This window comes from Egretta garzetta, unplaced genomic scaffold (assembly GCF_000687185.1).
Source record: "Egretta garzetta isolate BGI_Z169 unplaced genomic scaffold, ASM68718v1 scaffold54, whole genome shotgun sequence".
In the NCBI taxonomy this organism is placed as follows: Eukaryota; Metazoa; Chordata; class Aves; order Pelecaniformes; family Ardeidae; genus Egretta; species Egretta garzetta.
Window position 1 is genome coordinate 676,794 of NW_009259313.1, and position 21,860 is coordinate 698,653.

A 21,860-nucleotide genomic window follows, 5' to 3' on the forward strand; every position below is an offset into this window, starting at 1 on the left:
GGCTCATGTCCAGCTTTTCATCCACCAGCACCCCCATGTCCCTCTCGGCAGGGATGCTCTCCATCCTTTCTTCCCCCAGCCTGTATTGATACCGGGGGTTGCCCTGACCCAGGTGCAGGACCTTGCACTTGGCCTTGTTGAACCTCATGAGGTTCACACAGGCCCACCTCTCCAGCCTGTCCAGGTCTCTCTGGATGACATCCCACCCTTCTGGTGTGTCAGCTGCACCACTCAGTTGATGACCCAGCTTTATTTCATCCAAGATCCAATGCATTCTTTGATGCTTAAAAGTAATCCCCACAGTTCTACACACAGCGAGGCGTATGTGTGCATACTCACCCAGCCAAACATTTTGAACAAGGTGGCAGTGTGTCAAGCTGTACTTTATTTACCATGTCTAGACAGCTATAACTACACATTATTGACATGTAATTAATTCCAGCATTCCTTCTACTTTTTGTTATTTCTGTAACTCCTTATTTTTGTTGCATTTGTATGTCCTTACAGCTATTTCATTAGTTAATACAGCTTAATCTTTGATAATTTGTCACTTTTCAAGTATTTGGTTCTATCGCCTTTGTGCAAACCAATGGGGCTTTAAAGAGCAAAACACGATCCAGCTACCTTTTATGACAGGAACTGAACCATGATCTCCACAGCTCTTTTGTTGCCATTCTTATCGCCACCATTGCTATTATACACACTTCTCTATATACCTCTATTTCTGACCAGCAATGTCACTACGTCTTCAGATCATTTCCTCCTTCTGTCTTAATGTTCCTACCATAATCTTCTGCCTCCAGTCAGAAATGGGCTCTCAGACTTCTTGCACTCTTGTTTCTTTACCTCTTTTTTTAAGCCCTGCTTGCTTCTCCAGCATCCTTGACAGCCAGGCAAAGAAAACATCCAGAAGACTTGATGCTTCCAATGTAAGGAAGAAGGTAACTGAAAAGACGACATCTGGAAAAGCCTTTTTCCTTCCTAATTATCACAGGAATACAAGCTCTTTCTTGCTCCCTGTCACAGTAAAGAAGGACTTCTGCTGTTTTCCTCATACAACACACCACCACCCCCCCCCCCAAAAAAAACCAACCCCAAACTATTCTAGGAGAGGCAAGTAACCCACTCTTCAGTTCTCTTAATCTCAGTTTAAGACAGAGATTAAGGTAAACAGTGTATTGTTTGAAGCAATTTACTACAGCAAAACTTGCTCCATTTAATTGGGTTCTCGTAATGAATTTTGGTAGATTCTGACAAAGTCTCTGATGTCTACAACACAAGCCGGTTGTATTTTCTTTTATATGGATGCTTGTCACTTAAGTATGAAAGAAGCACGTGCAGGCACAAGTGCTGAGATCATTTTGGAAGACATTCATAACTGTATTTACATGCCCCCCAGGAGCCCTTTGCTGATAAATTCTCATATTGACACAGCCTTTTTAGAGCAAGTCAGAGGAATTCACAGTTATTACAATAATTTTTGTCCTGTGCAAGTGCATAACATACAAATCACATGGATTTGAAATCTGGGATCTCTGTCAGCAGGTTTTATGAATCACCTTTTGTCTTCCTTGTCTTTTTTACCACTACAAAGAGTATATGCAATCCTCAGGCAATGAACATCCTATCTTGAACTACAGCCATTTTCTATGCTTAAGGCAACTTTAAAAACTGTAATCAATAATTGGTAGTGAGAAATAACACTATCATTTCCCTTTACATAGTTTAGGATGTTCCAGGAAAATATACCAACCCAAATAAATTAATAGAGACTGCAATGTGGCTTGAGATGTCTGACAAAATGGCCTCAACTCTGTTCAATTAAATTTACTGGGGGATAATTCTTTTACTCTGGTTTTTGTTTATTTTTTTTAAAGATATTACATGTAGGCTAAATCCACAAATGGATACGATGCTAAAAAGCTTAAATTTTAGCCTTGAGTTATACCACTAATCAGTCCAAGCTCTCTTGTACAAGGGATGAGAGAAGTTAATAGCATGGAGCAAGCAGCCCAACCAGCACACTGACCAGGAATGGGCCCAACCCTCTAAACAGGAAACCCTGAGGATTTAAGACTGCTTATTTTGAATCCTTTTAGGGCTCAGATACATTTCTTTGAGGAACCGGGCAACTCTTCAGTACAGCTGGGTTCCAAATCCCACCATGACTATGCTACAGCACTCCTTAGGGAGCCTAATCCTGCAGGAGAGTTTAACAAGGCTTAGTTGACATCACTTCTAAGGACAGGCAGGCAGATGAGTGCTTCAGCTGCAGGTCCAGGTGGGAATTAAACAAAATATTAGCACTCAGCTGGCCTGTCTTCTTCAGGGTGAAGCACTTCTCCTGAAACAGAACTTCAAGCACTTAGAGTTTCATGCTTGAAAGTTCACATCCATGCTTCAGGTTTGGGGCTGGAGACAACTCCAGCTGTAAGCAACCCAGCACAGGATTCAGGTCCACAAGCCTTTTTTAACTCCCATTCAAGTTGTCCAGATTCTTATGTACCTAAAGCACATCTGGACCCAAAAGGCTTTCGCTTGAAGGGTAAGGGACAAAAGCCAAAAAAGCCACATTTCAACACAGGCAACTGTCTTTACATCTAAGACAGAAAGCCATTCTAGACAATGCTCATCTCAGCTGTAATGAAGCAGCAAGGACTTCACAGCCCACCATAAGCAACTTTCCTCTGATTGAGGCTACCTCAGGTACTACTGCAGGAACGGTATGCTCAGATAGTGAAGTCAGCATCTTTACACACAAACTTACAGCCACACAGGAGCTCAGGTGCACACAGATGAACACACTTCATTAGTGTCATTGACACTTCAATATTACCAGCTAAATACAACCATTACTGTCCACTTTACCAACAGGACTCTTTCAAGAAGGTCTAAATTAGGACTTTATAAGCTGGGAATGAGACTCATTCCCACCTGATCTCGCTCATCTGAAATTATGCATTTTGCCAAAAATAATTATCTATGCTCCTTTCACAATCAAGACAACATACTTTACCCTGCCCTATGACAGTATTACAAGCCTTCAGTTGGAAGAGTGTTATTTCTTTACAAAAATTACATTTTTTCAGATAGACACAGTTTCCCCTTCCCAGGGTACGTGACTCCCTTAAATGAGAAATCAAGTCTTAGGTGCAACACTCTAAAAGTGTTTACCATTTCCAGGAAGAACAGGGAATAAAAATTAAATTAATATTACCTTACTAAGTATATTCACTTAACATTCCGTTTCCTGAAAGGAAGCAGCTGAAAAGCACTAAGGAAGTCAACAAACTGTAAACAGTGACAAAGGATGGAACGTCATGGAATTCAGTTATAAATGAACATAGCCTCTCCGCATGCTGAATCACCACTGAAAATCTCTCAGCACTGCATGAAGCCAGTATCTTTTTTTCCCTTAAATTTTCTGAAGGGGGAAAAAAAAATGACAACAGAAATAAGGATGTCACTGATTCTGAAATCTCAGTTTCCCTGGGTAAGAAAGGACCTTCTTGCAGTATTTTTTTTGTCAACATTTATTCGTTCCTTCTGGCATGGGTGACATCACTAACATCAGAGAAGAGCACTCTCACATCTCCTGTGAGGAAAACCGGACTTAGCTACTTCCAACACTCAGAACCAATTCTTGGTATCCAAGACTGGTATCACAGCAACTCTGGAGTTAGCTTGGCTAAGGGACTTTTAATGTTTATTTCTGTGGGTTCAATCGGTCTCTATACGCAGCTAAATTACTATTTTTCAAACACGTCAGAGGTTTTCCCCTGCAGAATTTTCTGGAAAGCCTCTTCACTTTTTCTTCTTGAGAAATCTTTGGGTTTGGAGCCAATTCTCTTTCACCATAGCGTTGAGATGCATTTGTCTCAGTCTGTGCTTTTCCCTAGCTATAACATGTTTTGAACCGATTTTAATTCCACTTGCCAGATCACCAATCTGTTTTTCCAACATTTTTCCCCACACTGCTGTTTATCAGTCTTGGCCTCCATATTTTAAAGCATAGAGAGATGATTGTCCATTTTTGGGTGACTGTAACATTTAAATTAGTTCCTATAAAAGCACCAGCACCCTTTTCCTGTCACACAGACATTCAATTATTGGTGAGCTCAAGGCCAAAAAATCTTTTTGGAGTCCAAAGAGGAAAAAATACAGTACTTTTTTGGGGGGTGCTGATTTACTGGCCTCCTCCAGTTGTGACCCCTTTATGGATACACAAACAATCACGAAGTCAGCTTAGAAAGGGTACTGTTAAAATGCCTGTGGCTATAGTATATTGAGAGATGTGTTTGTATCTCTAGAGAATTGTTCCACCTCCAAGGATTTCAAAGAACTCCATAGTCTTTTATAGCTGCTAAACATACTATGTTCATTTGGTTTGGGTTTTTTTTTTTTCCAGAATTTGTCACTTTTTAAAGCAAAAGCAAAGTAAATGTGCTACTTGATTTGACAGAGTTAACTGCATTAGTGTAAATCTAGTTAAGCCACTTTATTTTTGGAGTTTAGCCTCGTTTCCAAGTCCCACTGGAATCAAATGCAAATTTTAAATGGTTGTTATGAACTGTCATGCCTTTCAATAGCAGCATGGGTAACACTCTTAAATGAGAGAGGAAAAGGATGATTTACTAAAATCATTTGGGTTTTGTAATTAAACAAGCCACACTATTGATTGACCCTGATACTGATTGCCCCAAAATGTTTTCTTGAACATTTTAGAACATCCCTGAAAAATCCTCCTTGCTTCTTGAAGGGGAGCAAAGGCTTTGAACACACATGCAAGTGTTTTGCATTTGAAAAAACAAAACAAAAGAGTCCCTGACATTTATACACTTATCCCATTCCCTTATTTGTATTCAATTATGTACAAGCTCAGGAGCCAGTCAGTTCCCATGAGTGACTGAGGTAAATTTGACTCTACATTCCCTCCGAATAGACCATATTGTGATTTTTCTGTTGTTTCTGCTTGTTAGTCTTGCAACTGTTCATTCTCTTTGTACCCACCTCATTCTGCTGGCTATACCCTGTTTAATCAGAGGATAGCCTTGACATCCCTCCCTTACCTCCAAATTTCCCAAAACTTTTATTTAGAAAAGTTTCCAGCACACATATGTACGTAGGCTGAAGTTACAAAGAACACAACACAATACTCTAAAGACAAGCGAGTGAAAGAATTATTTTGGTGTTTACACAGAGCAGGTCCACAAATACCAAAAAGGGTGGAAAGAATATCTGACCCACTGAAGACCTGAGGGAGCTTTTCCCCTGAAGTCAACAGATACTGAATTGTGGTAGAATGTCAAATCATACAGATGCATTTACATGGAACACGTGTCATATCTCGGTATGCATTTTTTTTAAACAGTAAAACATTTATGTATTCTACAGCTGTTTACCCATACTTACTTATGGGGAAATACTATTATTATGATGTAAGTGTCACACAGTGAAGTCAGAATGGTGCAATTCCACAAAAATACTTTAAATTGGAATTTCAAAGCAACACCTGCTTTTGCTTAAATTGAGCTATGAAGTCATCAATGAAACCATCATGTGTAAATTATGTATGAGCTTAAAAAAGAGCTTCTAATTTATCAGTGTATTATGCTTCCAATAGTAGGAAAGCTATTGTTACGCCAAAATGGTAACAGAGTATTCCGCACATCACAGTTCTAAGTGGCGAGACATTTTCTTCCACATTAATCTTATTTCATTAATATAAATGTGTGTAAAATTATGTTGTAAAATATGAGGCAATATAACTTATCAATAGCTAGAACAGTTACACGGCTTTCATATGATTGTTTCAGCTTCACTTTTAAACACAGATTTAAGTGCTGCTCACAGAATCATGTGCTTTCCAAGAGCCTAATAGCCATACACACATACTTGTCCAACTTCAAGCCACAACACACAACTGAGCCACAGTAGGGTGCTGCAAGCCTGTATTCACTAACCAGTATGTCCTGTACTACTTAAATTTGAGACATTTTCGTTTTCTACCTAAAATAGGAAGGAGACTTATTTCCTCAATGCATTTTATAAGGAATTTTGGTGAAGACCAAAAAACCCCCATCTACCCAAAGGAAAAGAAAAAAAGTCTTCTAAACTATTTAACTATATGAACTTAACACGCAACTTCAATTGCAAAATTCACATACATTTTGTATTGTCTTCCTGAATAAACAGATTAGGCACATTTTCCTTCTTAAACCTACATTTATCCTTGGGATAACTTTATTGTATAAACACATACTTTATTTACTTCACACAATGGCCTTCCAGCTGTGGGTAAGGTACTCTATACCTACTCTTGAGTTTTCCTTTTTGCTTTTAGTGTGATTTCTGGTCACCTCAGCCGCTAATTAATATATTTTCACAGCATGCCTCTAAGACAGGGAAGCGGTGGCATCATCACCATACACGCATGGAACTGTAGTCCAGTGGGGCGTGCGTGAGAGTATCCTACACACGCAGGCAACACAAACTCCAATAACACTGAACAATTGATTTCAGAAGCAGAAATTCCACTTTTTTTTTTCAGCTCAATAGTCAAAATGTACAATGCCACTAAAAGCTAGCCCTCAGCTGTCTCAGGCTGGAAAATTTATTTATATTTAAATGCATTTTCTGAAGTCATTTAACACCAGGATAGAGTGACACTGAGAACTTCCTAACCTCTTACTGCTGTAATAAGCAGTTCTCACAACAACTGTGTTGAGAAGAATTCCAGAAAGCATGCGCTCACTTTAGAATTTGCTTATTATAATTATATATTTTACACCAATAGAAACAGCACAGAATTCCTTCAGCTAATTTTCTTTAACATTCCATTTACAGAGCTAGGGAGTTCAGTGCTGATGTTTGGAGGATCCATGCTCAGCTCACCCTGACCACTGGCTATTATTTAACAGTGCCATTAAAAGAGTAGTGGAAAATTACTTGAGGTGGATGTACCTGAATTACTAACGATGTCATCTTCCTACTGTTTTACAGGCTACTAGGTTGCAAATCGAATTTTACAGCTGAAGTTTCTGTGCTGATGCCATTGCTACTGTTAGAGGATTTTTAACCCTGAGGTTTCAAGTATTCAGGCAGATAGAGATGGAGTGTGCCGATACGTACTTTTAAGAAAGCAACACATCCCTTGAGAATTAGTCAGACCTCATGGTGAGCTTACATAAGACAGGCTATTTGGCTGGCCTCAGCTGTGTGTCAAAGTATTTTTGATGCTTACATTACAAATGTTGAGATCCACATGATCTCATCCTTTTCAGTTATTCTTTGCTGATCATATCAATTCCACTGCAAGCTTATTTTCGTCACTATACATTCAATCTTCCTACTTGTGCTAAATCATATTTCTACTTTCTCTGCAGCTGTCAGTCTATCCAACATGAGCTATTCTCATTTGTTTGAGGAGGCTCTGAGTATCTAAAACCTTTTCCTTAAGTATTTGCTAATTCTGCACAAAGATATCTGAAGATTAATTTGCAGTAGCTTAAATATACCGGCATACTGATTAAACAGAATCAGACAGATGCTTTACAGTGTAATAACTTCAACAGATGATTTAGAAAGATGTGAACAAAACAGCATTTCAGCTCTGAAGACAAGCACTTTAAAATTATACAAGGCCATATTTATGGGTCCTGATTTTTCTCTCTCTTCCTGTACTGAATGTTGTATGAGCCCTTTGAAAAAAGCAATATGTGACCGTATAAATAAAACCATATTACAATACCAGGCATAAGGACACAGAATTAATCATGGAGTAAAATTGTGACCGTTCTGAAAATTCAAACAAGTCTGCGAACTCAAATTTAACATTATTTCAAGGGTGTTTTTTCTTTCAAAAAGACGACTTTCTAAAAAAATCACTATGAACAACTGTAACAGCCTCCTCCATTAGGCACAATTAATTAGAATTGCAAGTTTAGCACGAAAGAACTTAAAATGTTTATGCTAGCTTTATGACTAATTACACTAGCTATTCTTAGGAGAAGGCTTATATCCCACAGCACAAAAGATCAAAATGCTCGATAGTAGAAATGGCTACTGGCAGGTAACTGCATTTCATGTCCCATGATGACTTTAAATGCTATTATTGTAACCCTGATAGCTTACTGAATTTTCAAGCTCTGTTGATGTGATATATAACTTTACAGTAAAATTCAGTTTAAAAGGCAAAATAATAATAGGCCATTTTGCTGTCTTTAGTAAGACTACCATACTGCGTGTTCTGAAAGCTATTTACAGAAATTAAACTGCTCGGAAATACACCTCAGTAAATGTTGCAGGAGGAACCTTAAATGAATTTTAATTGAAAAAAGTTTACCATGACTAATCTTTAACATGTTCTCCCTAGTATCTCCAAAAGCTGATCTGGCAACATTATAATGGGACATTCGAACACCATTGACTGTCTATGAATCAGAAGATGCCCAGAAGCACCTACACAGGGTCGGCAGTTTTCCTCCTAAAGCACCATTATACCACATCTCATTTGCCTTTGCCAGGACAGCCCTGTCTTTAAAAGTGTCTCAGGACTGACACTTGTTCCAGTTTCAAGCCTATTCATTTCATGTCACAGGACTGAAATCATCTGTAGAAGTCCAGAAAAATCAACACCAATCACATGCATTAGGAGAAATAGATTTATTCTATGGAGTACATCTTTCATGGATGCCAATCTCTGTCACAGTGTTAATACTTTAAAATTAAATGCATAGAAAAGCTCAGAAAAAAATTAACATAATTACTTGCTTTTCTCCACATGTTAACTGATAACTATGAACTCTTGGGCAATGCCACCAAGTATTATATGGCGACCACAAAGATGTGCAATGCAGAAATGCAAAGATACTCACACAAAGAAATCATATTTACAGGTTTAGAAGGAAAGGCTCTTCCCTAAATCCCCAGCAGAACATAATTCTCCATGCTACAGCGGAGGAAGTCTGTCAGGAGACTGCAAGTACCTCAGGTCTCCACGTTAATCAGTCTATTATTTAATTGCAGATCAAGCCAGCAGACGTTCTGTAATACCAAATCCATAATTTATCAAACTCTTAATCTTTTAAGCCAAAACTTGTCCTCAAGCTCCCCACACAATGGGGCATGAGCCAAGGCCACAAGCTGGGCACCTACACAATCCTTTTTTTATAAGTATGAAGCAGAAACTCTCATGCAGCCTCCATACTGTGCAGAAGTTCATAAAAACGTAATAAATTAAATACAGAGAAAAACAGTCGCCAATGAGACCACAACCCCAGACTTCAGCTTTCCAAGAAGCGTATCCATCATACTGAAGTCAAGGAAACTGTCATCTTGCACTGACCACACTCATGGTTATGCCTACTCTAGCAAGTGCTCACAAAGCACCTTTTATCTGAAGAAAAGACTATCATCTAGAAATAGCATTTTGAGATTCCAGCAGAGAATCAGGTTCATTTTTTTTCTTCATCCAGGAAATCTGTTTTACTTCTCAACAGGATGCATGATGTTGGAGCATTTGCTAATCTAAGAGTTATCTCTTGTTTAATTATTTTAACCTTTTTCTGTCTTTAGGTGTTACTCCAATTCAGGTGAACAAAAGACATTTCCGAGATAAAAAAAAAAACGGGGTGGGGAGGGAAGAAGGGAGTACACTTCTTGCAGTTGTACTCACATTGAAAAGGTGATGCAAGTTGATCCTGGCCCAGTCTCAGTGGTATAGAGCCCTCGGTGGACTGTTCTCCTGAAATCACTTTTTTTACTGGATAATATTTGGGTTTGATCACATATTCCTGTGTTTGGCCATGATGAAGATTCATCATCAGTGTCTGAGAAGAAAGGGGTATCATCCTGGTTTAGGGGAAAAAAAAAAAAAAGAACAGAAGAGACAGAATGATGCAAGAATTAATAAATTAGACTTAGAAACTACTAGCAAAAAATTAAAGACAAAATAATCTGTACTCCAAATTCTCAAAATACAGTTTGGGAAACTTACTAGCTTCCAATTAAGCACCTGATTTTCCATGCATTTAAGCATTCTCATTGTCTTGTCAGCTCAACAAACACAAAACAAATAAAAACTACAGGGATTATATCACTTCCTTTTTAACATAGCAAGAGTAATATCATGGCTAGCTCAGAGAACAGGGTGGAATAGGAAAAAGTCTTCCTCAAAATCATGAGCTGGAGCTCAACTTTGTTAGCACACAGAGCTTTCCAGACTGGTCAGAGGAGCAGCTGTGCATTTAAACCTCCCTGTATTTCTCACAACTGCCTTTTCACACCAGGTATGTTAAGTAGAACCTAAACTCAGCTGACTTCCCCCTCAGTTCCCAGAAATCCTGTTTCCCTTCCCCACCATACCCCTCTAGTCACAGAGCAGAGCACTGCTCCTCTTGCCGTTTTTCAGCCTGTCTCCCATCTCATGAGATAGTCTGTCTCTTGTTTCCCAGCTCCACGTTACTTTCCCCATCCACTTTATCTTTGCCTGCACTACGGAACATCTCTGACAAATGTCCCACAACAACATGGATTCCTTTCACAGCAAAATTATCTCCTCTTCCTGTTAAACAAGATGAGTTCGTTGAAGCTCACCAAGTCTCTCATTGCCAATCCCAGTTCCTTACTTGCATTGTCAGATTCCTCCCTAAGACCTCTGCTTCTCACTGCACAGGACCTTGCCAAATTTCAATAGAAATTCCCCTCTCCCTCGCTCAAAACCCACAGTTATTTAGCCACCATCAGCAGCAGGAACCATTTCTTTACTAATAGACAAACTGCCCTTCACTCTTCCACAGTGCAACCTAGCAATAAACAAGCAAGGGAGCAAATCGTGCAGCTGTTAGCCACACACAACGAAACTGCGAGCCACTTTGGGGCCCTGGGCTGCAGAGTTCCACTGCCTAGCAAGTAATAGCACACCTTCAAGTAACAAATCTACAAATAGCAAGTCTTCAAGAAGCTGTAGCTAGTGTAGATCACACTGTAGAGATACACATTCCTCAGAGTGTAGTATCAATTACTAATCAAATAACAGGCTACTAGGACTATGCTGTCCTTTGCTCAAATGGAGGCACAAAGAGGGGGATGCTGTAAGCCTCCCGCACTGTCTTCTCAACTAAGGGTCTGTAATACGTTCGGTCTGCGAAAGTGGAAAAATGGGAAAGTCATGGGATTTGCAACAACCATCCCTCAAAGAGCCTCAGCTCTGCAGAGTAAATAACTGTCCTCTGAGAATAAGGCATAGGCCCTATCTCACCAAGCACAGCTGAGCAGCTCTTCCCCACAGTGGTGGGACTGAAGAGTTTCAGCCGAGTGAGAAGTCAGACGACTATTGTATTGTTTTCCGACACATGGAGCCTGAGCCAGCCCCTATCTCCAAAGCAATGCCTGATTCCTTAGTCATGTTATTTGAGGATGCTTAGTAACTGCTGTAGCCAATGGATTTGTGGTTAGGACAGACAATGGGGTTTTGTCCTACACAGATGCTCTTGGTAACTTGGATCAGTTTGAGAAAAAGTGCAATCATTAACAGAGATATTCTATGACTCTTACATACAACAGAAACATAACTCCTCAGACTATCTCCAAGCCAAATTTTTCTAATACAGTGCTTACACAGTCTCACTATATTCAGTAAAAGTCCCTTCCCCAGACTAAGAGAGAATACTGTGCTTTCCATGTTGTCTTCAGGTTTCCTACCAGCAGATCAAAAGAGAGGCTTCAGGGATGTTGGAGGACAGGCTCAGTATTCAACACAGTCTGACAAGAGGTATCACCAGGAAGACCTCAACCTGCGATAAAGCTGAAGTCACTGCCTTCAGTACTGCTTACACATTAATTTCATTTCTTTGAAGAGTCACTACAATCCTTCCTGAACAACCTGGTTTTTCTACAGATTTTGTTGGACACCTATGTATAAGGACATCCATTTCTGTACCTGGACATAAGAGGGTCTATACCGAATTCTTCCCATGTTATGTGTAAGTAGGTCACGACAACAGAGTTCAAAATACTACAGAAGTTGATACTACAGCAATCTATTAGAAGTTAAATATATTTAAGTTTAATGGTGTTTTCTTTGACTGGATTCTGACAGATGCTGCCATTTAAGTGCCTGTTTTCTGTTAAGGCTATAACATGTGTTACCTTTCATATTGCCACATACCTAGCCACACTGTAGCCCAATCCTGTCACCCTACAATACAGTCCATCATAACACTTGAAATTAAAATAAAATTTTATAAATCATTAGAAAAAAACAACACCACAAGTAAGGCCATAGATTGGAAGCTGAAAGTTTTACCACCAGCATTTATACAAGTTGCACCTTCCTTCCTTCTCAGGTATTGTAATTTTCTTCCTTAATTTAGCTTGAATTAAGTATTAATGTATAATGAATTAAGAATTAATTATTGTTAGGGAAGTATAAGAGTAAGCTTTCTTTACAAAGGGAAGCTGTAATCTGTACTCTAGAACTCCAGTTCCTTAAAAGGAAACCTGATTGTGCAAATTGTCAATCTTAGTTACAACACAGTAAATCACCTATTCTTGTATCAAGGTGTATGCTTACAATAGTTGCATGAAACCAAATTTAAGAGATGTCTACACCCTTTTTCTTGCACATTTATCCTCAGTTTTGATGATCTGGGTGTAAAACTACCAAATATCTTGAGTACAGGTATGCACAGAAGTACTCCAAATGTTTAAAAGTTGCCCACTATTGGACACCCGCTGCTAGCGTGGATGTGACCTAACTGGCAGCGTATTTTTGCCAGCCATCCGACCAGCTCAGCTGATATTGCTCACGAGAAGCGCTGTTCCAATAGGAGCTGATATGGTCAAACATCAAAGCATTTGTGAGATCCTTCTGTTCTGACTGTCTTTTGATATTCAAATTCTTATCAACACGAATTAGTTCTTGAAGATGTTAGCTCATAATCAAAAGGATATTGCATAGCTAACTGCAATGCTGCATCTTCCACTAGAATCAAGGATACTCCTGTAACTACATCATGGGAGCTATATGAGACCAGTCATGTAGCTCTATCAACAGCTTGGGTATAGACACTAGTGAAGGACCTGGGTTTTTTATTCCTAGACCAGCACACGGGGGGTCCTTCAGTGCTGCAGGACTTCTTACTTCAAAGATATGATTTCTAGTGGGCTTAGCAACACAGTGAAGGGTTGTTGTTTTTTTTTTTTCCTTGTATTGATCCCTGTAAAAGAAACCTTCAGAATTATGCCTTCTAATTGACCTCAGAAGACAAAGGAGAGACTGAGCCTCAGAGAGAAGGCAAGTAATATGTCAGCACTGAAAACAATTAATAAAAATGTAAGATGTCACAAGGAAATATTTCAGGCCTTGTTTGGTAACAAGCATCACCGCAGTCCCTACTGTGCCTTTGGAAATTATCTTAACACTCTACTACAGTGTATTCCCAACCCTCTAAAAAGCAGTGGTTGTTGCTATAACTGTCAGTGCCAGCTTGCCAAACAACTCTCCTACCAGCCTGGGAGCACTACTGCTTCTTCCCTTTCCTGTAGGGTGGCCACTGCCAAGTTCTGGAGCTCTGCCTGAGCTCCTCATGCTGGTCCTGTCTTTGCATGGGGGCCCAGCTGGTGTATCCACAGTCCCATCACCTGTGCCAGGGGCCTCTGGCACAAAGCAAAACCAAGCCTACTATTATGCTCAGATTCATTTAGCTGTCCCAAGGCAAATGGTTCAGGCAGTTTAATCTGTGTTCAGAGCACACTAGTGTAGCAATGCTAGGCACTGAATGGAACGTTTTAATCTAGTCCCGGTGTTGGAATATCCAAAAATTGATAAATAAGTAGCAGGATAGACTGATTTCTTCACAATGCTACTCAAGGTTCAAGGCCACTAGGAATAGCTGGTGCTATCTTGCTACCACAGCCTACAAGAGGATACTTGAGGTAGGTCACAGACACTCTAAACCAGGTCTTTAAAACAAAGAAATGGCAGGCATACTCATCAACTCATGTCCACTATACTTAATATTAAGAGATAAGTAGTTCTAATTTATTAACAACAAAACATCACTGCAACTAAAGGTCTTTTATTCCTTCCCAACTTCAGCATGTTGCTTACTGCACATTTAAACACTGCACAACTCAGCAGAACCCCTGGGCATTGTCGCAAACCAAAATACTCAACGCTCCCTGTAACACTAGTTAGAAAGATGTAATTGTTCATTCCAGTCTTTATATTTCGCATGAAACAGCCGAGATTACACAAGATTTTTGCATTACACAGTTTATGTCACTAATTTATATGGTAGTTTGTAATTAGATGCTCAAAACTGACATTAACTTAATAAACTTGACAAAAACTTTCCATTGCTGAAGTGTACATTAGACAGACAAACAAATGTGTAATTGCATTTTCAACACACAAACAATAAGATAAATACTAATAAGGCTACAACAGCACTGCAGAGGGAGAACAAACATTTGCAGCTAACTATCATGCAAAAGAAAACTCTCTTGCTTGATAAAAGCAAACCAGGAATGCAATGTATCAGAGTAACTGGCAAGCAGAAATGAGACCAGCAACGTCTGGCATGAAAAGTACTGTCTAGACTAAATAAGACAAGCCTGAGTCAGGCTGCTTTCTTCATTTTATTTACTGTAAGTCTGATGCTCCCATGCTTGGCTCCTAGCTAGCAATACTTAAAAAAAAAAAAATCTAAATTGCTAACACAAATGTTTTATACAAACCTACAAATTAATTCCTTCTTCACTACCTCCTCTCAAACTCACAATGAACAGTCAAAAGGAGAAGAAAACCCAGCATTTTCTAAAATTAAGAGATAATAAAGAAAATATGCAGGACAGTTTAAAAGGCATGAAAATAGAATACATTCCCCCCCCTCCCCCCAAATTACTAAAATTCAGTTGCTAGTTCAGCCTGACCTTTGCCAGCTGTTTCCTCCTTACATTGCTTCTCTGATTTTTTTAAGATACATGAAAAAGTTTAACTTCCCAGCTGATGATGAACAGATGGGACTTCTTCAAAGCCCTTTACATTATTATACCCAACATTAATCAAGCATGGCCTATTTCACAATGTCCTACCAGTCACAAGAGATGAAGAAAAGGAAGCATTTGAGCTTTTCTTTCTTTTCACCATCGCAAAAATTCTGCACAAAACTGACTGTAAGTACAAAAATGGATTTTTAATGCATAATTAAAAATCCTGTCCCTGAAATATAGTGCTTGTTTTGCAGTGTTTGCACTGAGACCTGCCTGCCCTAGAATTTTGCCCTGGCAAAAATTTGTGAAGGCCGTGATTTGGATATGACTAATCTGTTTTCAGACAATACCTTCAAGTTATTTTTTACCTCTTTAAAAGGTTAAGATGTTATTTACACCATAGACAAGATCTTACTTGATCATAATCAAGTTGATTTAAGTTGTAAAGGAAGTAATAGTACAAGTCTTAATAAAGATATTTACCTTTTTTATTTTGGTGTAGATTAAACAGGAAATCAAAACTGTTTATAAGGTTTTCCACAGAAATGTAAAACTAACTTTTATCCACAACTACCAGTTTTGCCCAACTTAAATGTAATTTCTGTGGTAAAATCCTTGCTGAAGACACTTTCAGGGCTAATCTACTCTTCAGTGTTTGCTAATAAAGCTAGCCCTGTATTTGCAGACTCAACTGAATTGCTCATTAGTTAGAATCCTTTTGCCAGCATAAGCTGGTGTAATAGCTGACAAAGCTCTGTGAAACATTTTCAAACTATGCACAACTATGACTCCACTGATTCATTCTGTCTTCTGCACACAAAACAATAAACTGGAATGTGTAAATTTATGAACATTCTTCCAGATTTCTAAAGAGAAGAGGTACACTGAGTTTTCCAGAATCATGAGCAATGATTCATTTCCTAGATGTCAAAAAGCAGAAAAAGGTCTTAAGGCAAAAGAAATGCATCTGTTGGTTGAACATCCAGATACGGACCAAAAAATACAGATGCTCCATCACACAACTTGATGGAAGCTACAGTTCTTGCAAGTTATGCAACAGCAGACAAGCATTTCTCATATAATAGAGCATTTAAAGATTAAATTTGAAGAATAGTCCTTCTGAAAGTGAATTCAGTTATGTAAACGATAATTATAACAGTGAGAAAAAGGAAAGCTTGCCTACTAGATCTTTTCACTGGAATAAGCACAGAAAGTTTGTTCCACACCTCTCCTAACATGCCATCAAGATGCAAATCTAAAAATCTTCTTAGAGTATTAAGTCTTCACTATCCTCAAAGTAAACTGATACTTAAGGAAACAGCATGCACAAAAGCTAGGGAAATCTGATGTGAGACAACAACGAACAAGAAACAGACCCAAGTCACAGTAACAGCAACTTACAAACGTCCCTGTTCACCACACACCAAAAGAACATCTAGAAGCTACAAATGATTCTTTATCTTATGCATACCTTCAACAACATTTAACCAGTGAAGCTCTTTACAGATCCAGGTGAATTAATCCGATATCAGGATTATTTTATACAGGTTCTCAGATACATGTACACCTTTAACTTGTCAGGCACCTCTCACCAGCAAAGTTCAAGGAGGGGGGAAAAAAAAAACCCAACCACCAAACCCAAACCAAAAAACCTAGGTGTGTTGCTGACTTGTTCTTGTTGACCTGCTTTTGTTGATTTTATTGTGGTTCCCCCCCCCCGGCCCCAGACACTTCATTTGATACTACTACATTCATGTAAGATACTTTGTCAGTGTCTCTTGGATATCAGGGAGGGTATCAAACTCATTAATAATTCAGCTTTTTAAAAAGTGGCTGCCAGTGTCTCAAATATTTGCATTAAAATTTGACCTTCAGGCATTCACTAAGTTGCAACAGTCAGTCAAGATGAAATTCACTAGTTAATGGCAAACTTACTTAATCAGAGCGCTGAGCAAGCTCAATACATGATGCTTAGTAAAATTAACATATCTCTTCCCTGTTTCACATTACCTTTTCTACAGAAAAATTACTTTTGTTTTCATAGGGCTAGTGGCACATTAACAGACATGGTGTAATAAAAACATTACTCTGATAAAGACACATTAACTAGTGATAATTTCTAATCTGTCCACCCAAGAGACAGACTTTGGTATTAGAAAAGTATGCTGAAATGACAATTAAAGATAGAAACAAACTCCCACAATGGATGTTATATGATAAAGGCAAACGAGCACAGCTGCTGCAAAGGAAAACCATGCATCACTAATCTACTCAAATTCTTGAGCATGTTAACCAAAACAGCAGACAAAGAGGCCAGTTGGTTGATCTATTTTATTTGAAATTTGAAAAAGGCTTTGAAGACTTATCTTGCAAGAGGCTACAAAGCAATCCTAAATTATAAAACAGTGTCGCAAGCTTAAAATGGGCAAAGATATGGAACAGAACAGATACACTTTTTCTTGGACACATTAATTATGGTATGTCCGTCCTTTTAAAGTCTACCAACACATACATGGTTTGGTAATACCTCACTTCAGTTAAATAAGTAACTTAGAAGTATATGAAATTCTGTTACAGTAATTCCGAAAACCCTCAAATCTAATTTGGTCTTCCAGACTAGCAAGCATATATTTACACGAGATAAATTCATTCTGAGAATACGCTTTCAGCCTTGTCTGAATTAAGCAGAAGTCTGTAATTTAGGAATCTAATAACTAAACAAAAGTAAATATGCCAGTAAAGAACCTAAAACCTTGGTCTATCCTTGAGATTCTGACAGGTTAAGTCATTATTACGAAAAAAATAATGCAATGAGATAGTAACTATACATCAAGTTTTTGTGTAATGCAGGTGAGTTAGCAAAAATGTTTTGTCACTACAGCTGGTTATGCCTAGGAAATGTTTTAAAATATGACCTTGCTGGTATAAGCAGAGTTTCTCAGAAGGGGTCAGAAATAGGGAATACATCATAGGCTTATAACCTGTGTATAAAATAGACTTATGTACAAGTAGGAAAAGGCACAAAAAAGATAAGACAATTAATAGTGACTAGACAGGAAAAGAGAAGCACTCAGAGTACCTGGACTGTAGACAAAATCAAGCACTGGTGAACATGGCAATGTGCATCAGAAGCAACCAGAATTTGTGCTGTTTAATGTTTTCATCAACGACTTAGACAGCGAGATCGAGTGCACCCTCAGCAAGTTTGCGGATGACACCAAGCTGAGTGGTGCGGTTGACACACCAGAAGGACGGGATGTCGTCCAGAGAGACCTGGACAGGCTGGAGAGGTGGGCCTGTGTGAACCTCATGAGGTTCAACAAGGCCAAGTGCAAGGTCCTGCACCTGGGTCGGGGTAACCCCGGTATCAATACAGGCTGGGGGAAGAAAGGATGGAGAGCAACCCTGCCGAGAGGGACTTGGGGGTGCTGGTGGATGAAAAGCTGGACATGAGCCGGCAATGTGCGCTGGCAGCCCAGAAGGCCAACTGTACTCTGGGCTGCATCGGGAGAAGCGTGGCCAGCAGGTCGAGGGAGGTGATTCTGCCCCTCTGCTCTGCTCTGGTGAGACCTCCCCTGGAGCCCTGCGTCCAGCTCTGGAGCCCTCAGCACAAGAAGGACATGGACCTGTTGGAGCAGGGCCAGAGGAGGGCCACAAAAATGATCTGAGGGCTGGAGCCCCTCTCCTATGAGGCCAGGCTGGGAGAGTTGGGCTTGTTCAGCCTGGAGAAGAGAAGGCTGCAGGGAGACCTGATTACGGCCTTTCAATACCTAAAGGGGGCCTATAGGAAAGGTGGGGAAAATCTCTTTAGTAGGGCCAGCTGTGACAGGACAAGGGGTGATGGTTTTAAACTAAACCAGGGTAGGTTTAGACTAGATATAAGGAAGAAATTCTTTCCACTGAGGGTGGTGAAACCCTGGAACAGGTTGCCCAGAGAGGTGGTGGAGGCCCCATCCCTGGAAGCATTCAAGGCCAAGTTGGACGGGGCTGTGAGCAACCTGATGTGGTTAGTGGTGTCCCTGCTCCCTGCAGGGGGGTTGGACTAGATGACCTTTAGGGGTCCCTTCCAACCCAGAACATTCTATGATTCTATGATTGTCACACACATTACTGACATCTATGTTGACTGCAGCCAACCAACCAAGAGATTCTAGCACTGGCCAGGTGAAAGTTTCCAGCATACAAAATTGGATTACAAGATAAAACTCAAAGCACTGCTGAGTGTAAAGAGCTGAGAAAAAACAACAAGGCAGGCTTTTAAAGGCACTGACACCTGCAAAGCTAAAAGAGTCCATGAAGCAGGGAAAAGCCAGAGTCTGTTCCCAAGAAAATTCTTTAGGGAATATATGACAGAAAAATACAAAACAACCCTTAATTGAAAATGAAATGCAATAAATTCTAGACTAAAAAGGAAATACTTTTTCCACATACTACAGAATCAGTTTATGGAAAGAACTATCACAAGATATTATGGATCATAACTGTTTCCAAGAATGCCAATGTAAATGGATGATGAGCACACTTCAAATTCGATTATGAGATCACAGAAAAAATTCAGAAATCCCTGTGCTTAAGGATATCAGTTTCCTACATAATAAACAATGTAAACAAACCTTAATTTTCTCTTCAGAAGGAAATGCCAACAAGCATGCAAGTCAGAGCACTTTATCCCTCTGTAATACACACTGATTTCGTACACAAGCAACTACTAGCAGATGTAGTATGGTATTGACTTTGCCCAAGTATTATACTCAAAAAGTGCCATGTGTTCATTATATGAAAGTAAACTATGTCTTCATGTGTTTGAATGGGGAGATGATTATTCCACCATCTTAACCATATTTACTGAAGGTTTTCTAAATTGACAAAGAAGCATAAAATACATAGTACTTTATGACAGGCAAGCCTAGAAAATTCCAAGATTAAATCCAGACTCCACCTTCTGTATGCGTATTTCTCAGCAGAAGCTCTTTGGTATACTAAATCAGCAGCGAGAAGCTCTGACAGACCGTACAGGCTAGAGGATACACTCCCTGAAACAGCCCAGGGACTGCTCTAACTAAATTGCGCCACAGAATTTAGCAATCCTAAAGATGGAGACTTAGGAAAAAAGCAAAACCAAAAAGTTTTTCCAAGTCCTCCTCCACAGTGGCCACCTAGATTCAAGTGATGCAACTACAGCATGCTCCCTGCCACATCTGGGAAGTCTGGAAGTGATGCAAGACAAAAACAGAAGTACATGTTGTGCTGTACCCCTGATGGTGAAAAGATAAGCGGTGAACAGTTTTGGAGGTAGAAATAATATTTGTATTAGGCCAAGACTTTTCACATCTAAACTTTCAAATGTACAACTTCTTTCTTTGCTGAACTAGATAAACTACTCTTATGATCTATTTTTTTCAAACCACAAAATTGAGTAATAAAGATTATCCCTTAAGTAATCACAAAAAAATGGGGTATTTCCATTTGTGGGCAGAACCAGGGAAAGGGGTGACAAAAAAAAAGCAACTACACTTACCAGGAGAGCCTAACTTTGGGGGTCAGGAGCTACAAACAGTTTGAACATAGCATCACACAAAAAAAGTTTTCTAAGTAGTTAAGGTAGTAAATTCATGCGGGATCAGAGGACAGGAATTTCCAAGAGTTATTAGTGAATATTAGTTGTTTCTTGAAATTCAGTCACTTAACTTTTTGTTCATTAAAAGCACATATGTATGATGTAGTATAACTATGTTTTCATCATCATGGATTTTCAGATAAATAACATTCAGGGAAATTGTGTGTTTGTGCCTACATGGTATAATGTCTTAAAAAGATAAAGAGAAGGTAACTCTAATCCTGTTTGTGTTGGTACAAGATCCCCGATGTAAAAAGGTCACTTCAGCAGAGCTAAAGAACCAACTAAAGCTAAAGGAACTAATAAAGCATTTATCACTGTCATGACCTGGGAAATTCCTCTGCAGAAAGAACCTTGACAAAGAACCTTGGCAACAGATTAACAAAAATCAACATGCTTTATTTATACTTCTATTAGAGATACTACAAAAAATAACTAAACCCCACCAAAACACTATTTATCAGCTTATCACATAACGGGGACCAGATATAGCTCATTTTACCTACATGACTAATTGCTTTAAGGCTTAACAGGAGTAGCACTTTAGGAGTATCTCTATTGGCTTAGTGTCCCAGAACCAGGAGAGGTACAATATACACCTTTTAACTTCAGACATGAAAGGAAGAAAAAATAAGTTTAGTACACCAACACTAACTCTTGGCATATAAGTAGATCACAACAACATTTCATACAGCAAGAAAATCTAAAAACAGCACATGAATCTAGATTTTAAAATAGGCTCTCTCATTTACTTGCTTAACTTAATCCTACTAGAAAAAGATTGGTTACTTGAAAACTGAGTGTTAAAATAATCTTGCACAAAGACAGTAATTTTTTTTGTCTGAGAATGGTTCACGATTTTCAGCAAAAATGACACAACTAAAGGTGAGCATAGATTTCAACTGAATAGACACACCATTCCACTGCTAATGAGCCCAATGAATGCTATCATTACAATTAATATTAAAATGATGTATTGTTGTTATTTCTAAAACAATTAGGTAGAAGATAAGCTTGTGTAGTGCACTGAGGTCAATGACAAAAGATAACTGTTTGAAATATCAATTTTACTACAGACCTTGCTATACTGAGCAACGCAGTTTACTCCAGAGAAAGAGAAGTTAGCATGAAAAGGTTAGAACAGGCACATAGTTCTTCTCCTCTCCACTCTGTGAAATCACTGTACAACAGTGATTGACATCAGAATCTAATAAAATGATGCAAAGTATTTAACAGTGAAAGGTTT

General features: G+C 39.0%; 1 protein-coding gene across 1 annotated transcript in view; it reads right to left on the minus strand.

Annotated features, from left to right (window-relative positions):
* Nucleotides 1-21,860, minus strand: part of LTBP1 (latent transforming growth factor beta binding protein 1) — a 184,834-nt gene that overhangs the window by 141,449 nt on the left and 21,525 nt on the right. Inside the window, exon 2 of the mRNA XM_009636439.2 lies at nucleotides 9,677-9,852. Within this exon, the coding sequence (XP_009634734.1) occupies nucleotides 9,677-9,852 (176 nt within the window). The remainder of the gene's footprint in view (nucleotides 1-9,676; nucleotides 9,853-21,860) is intronic.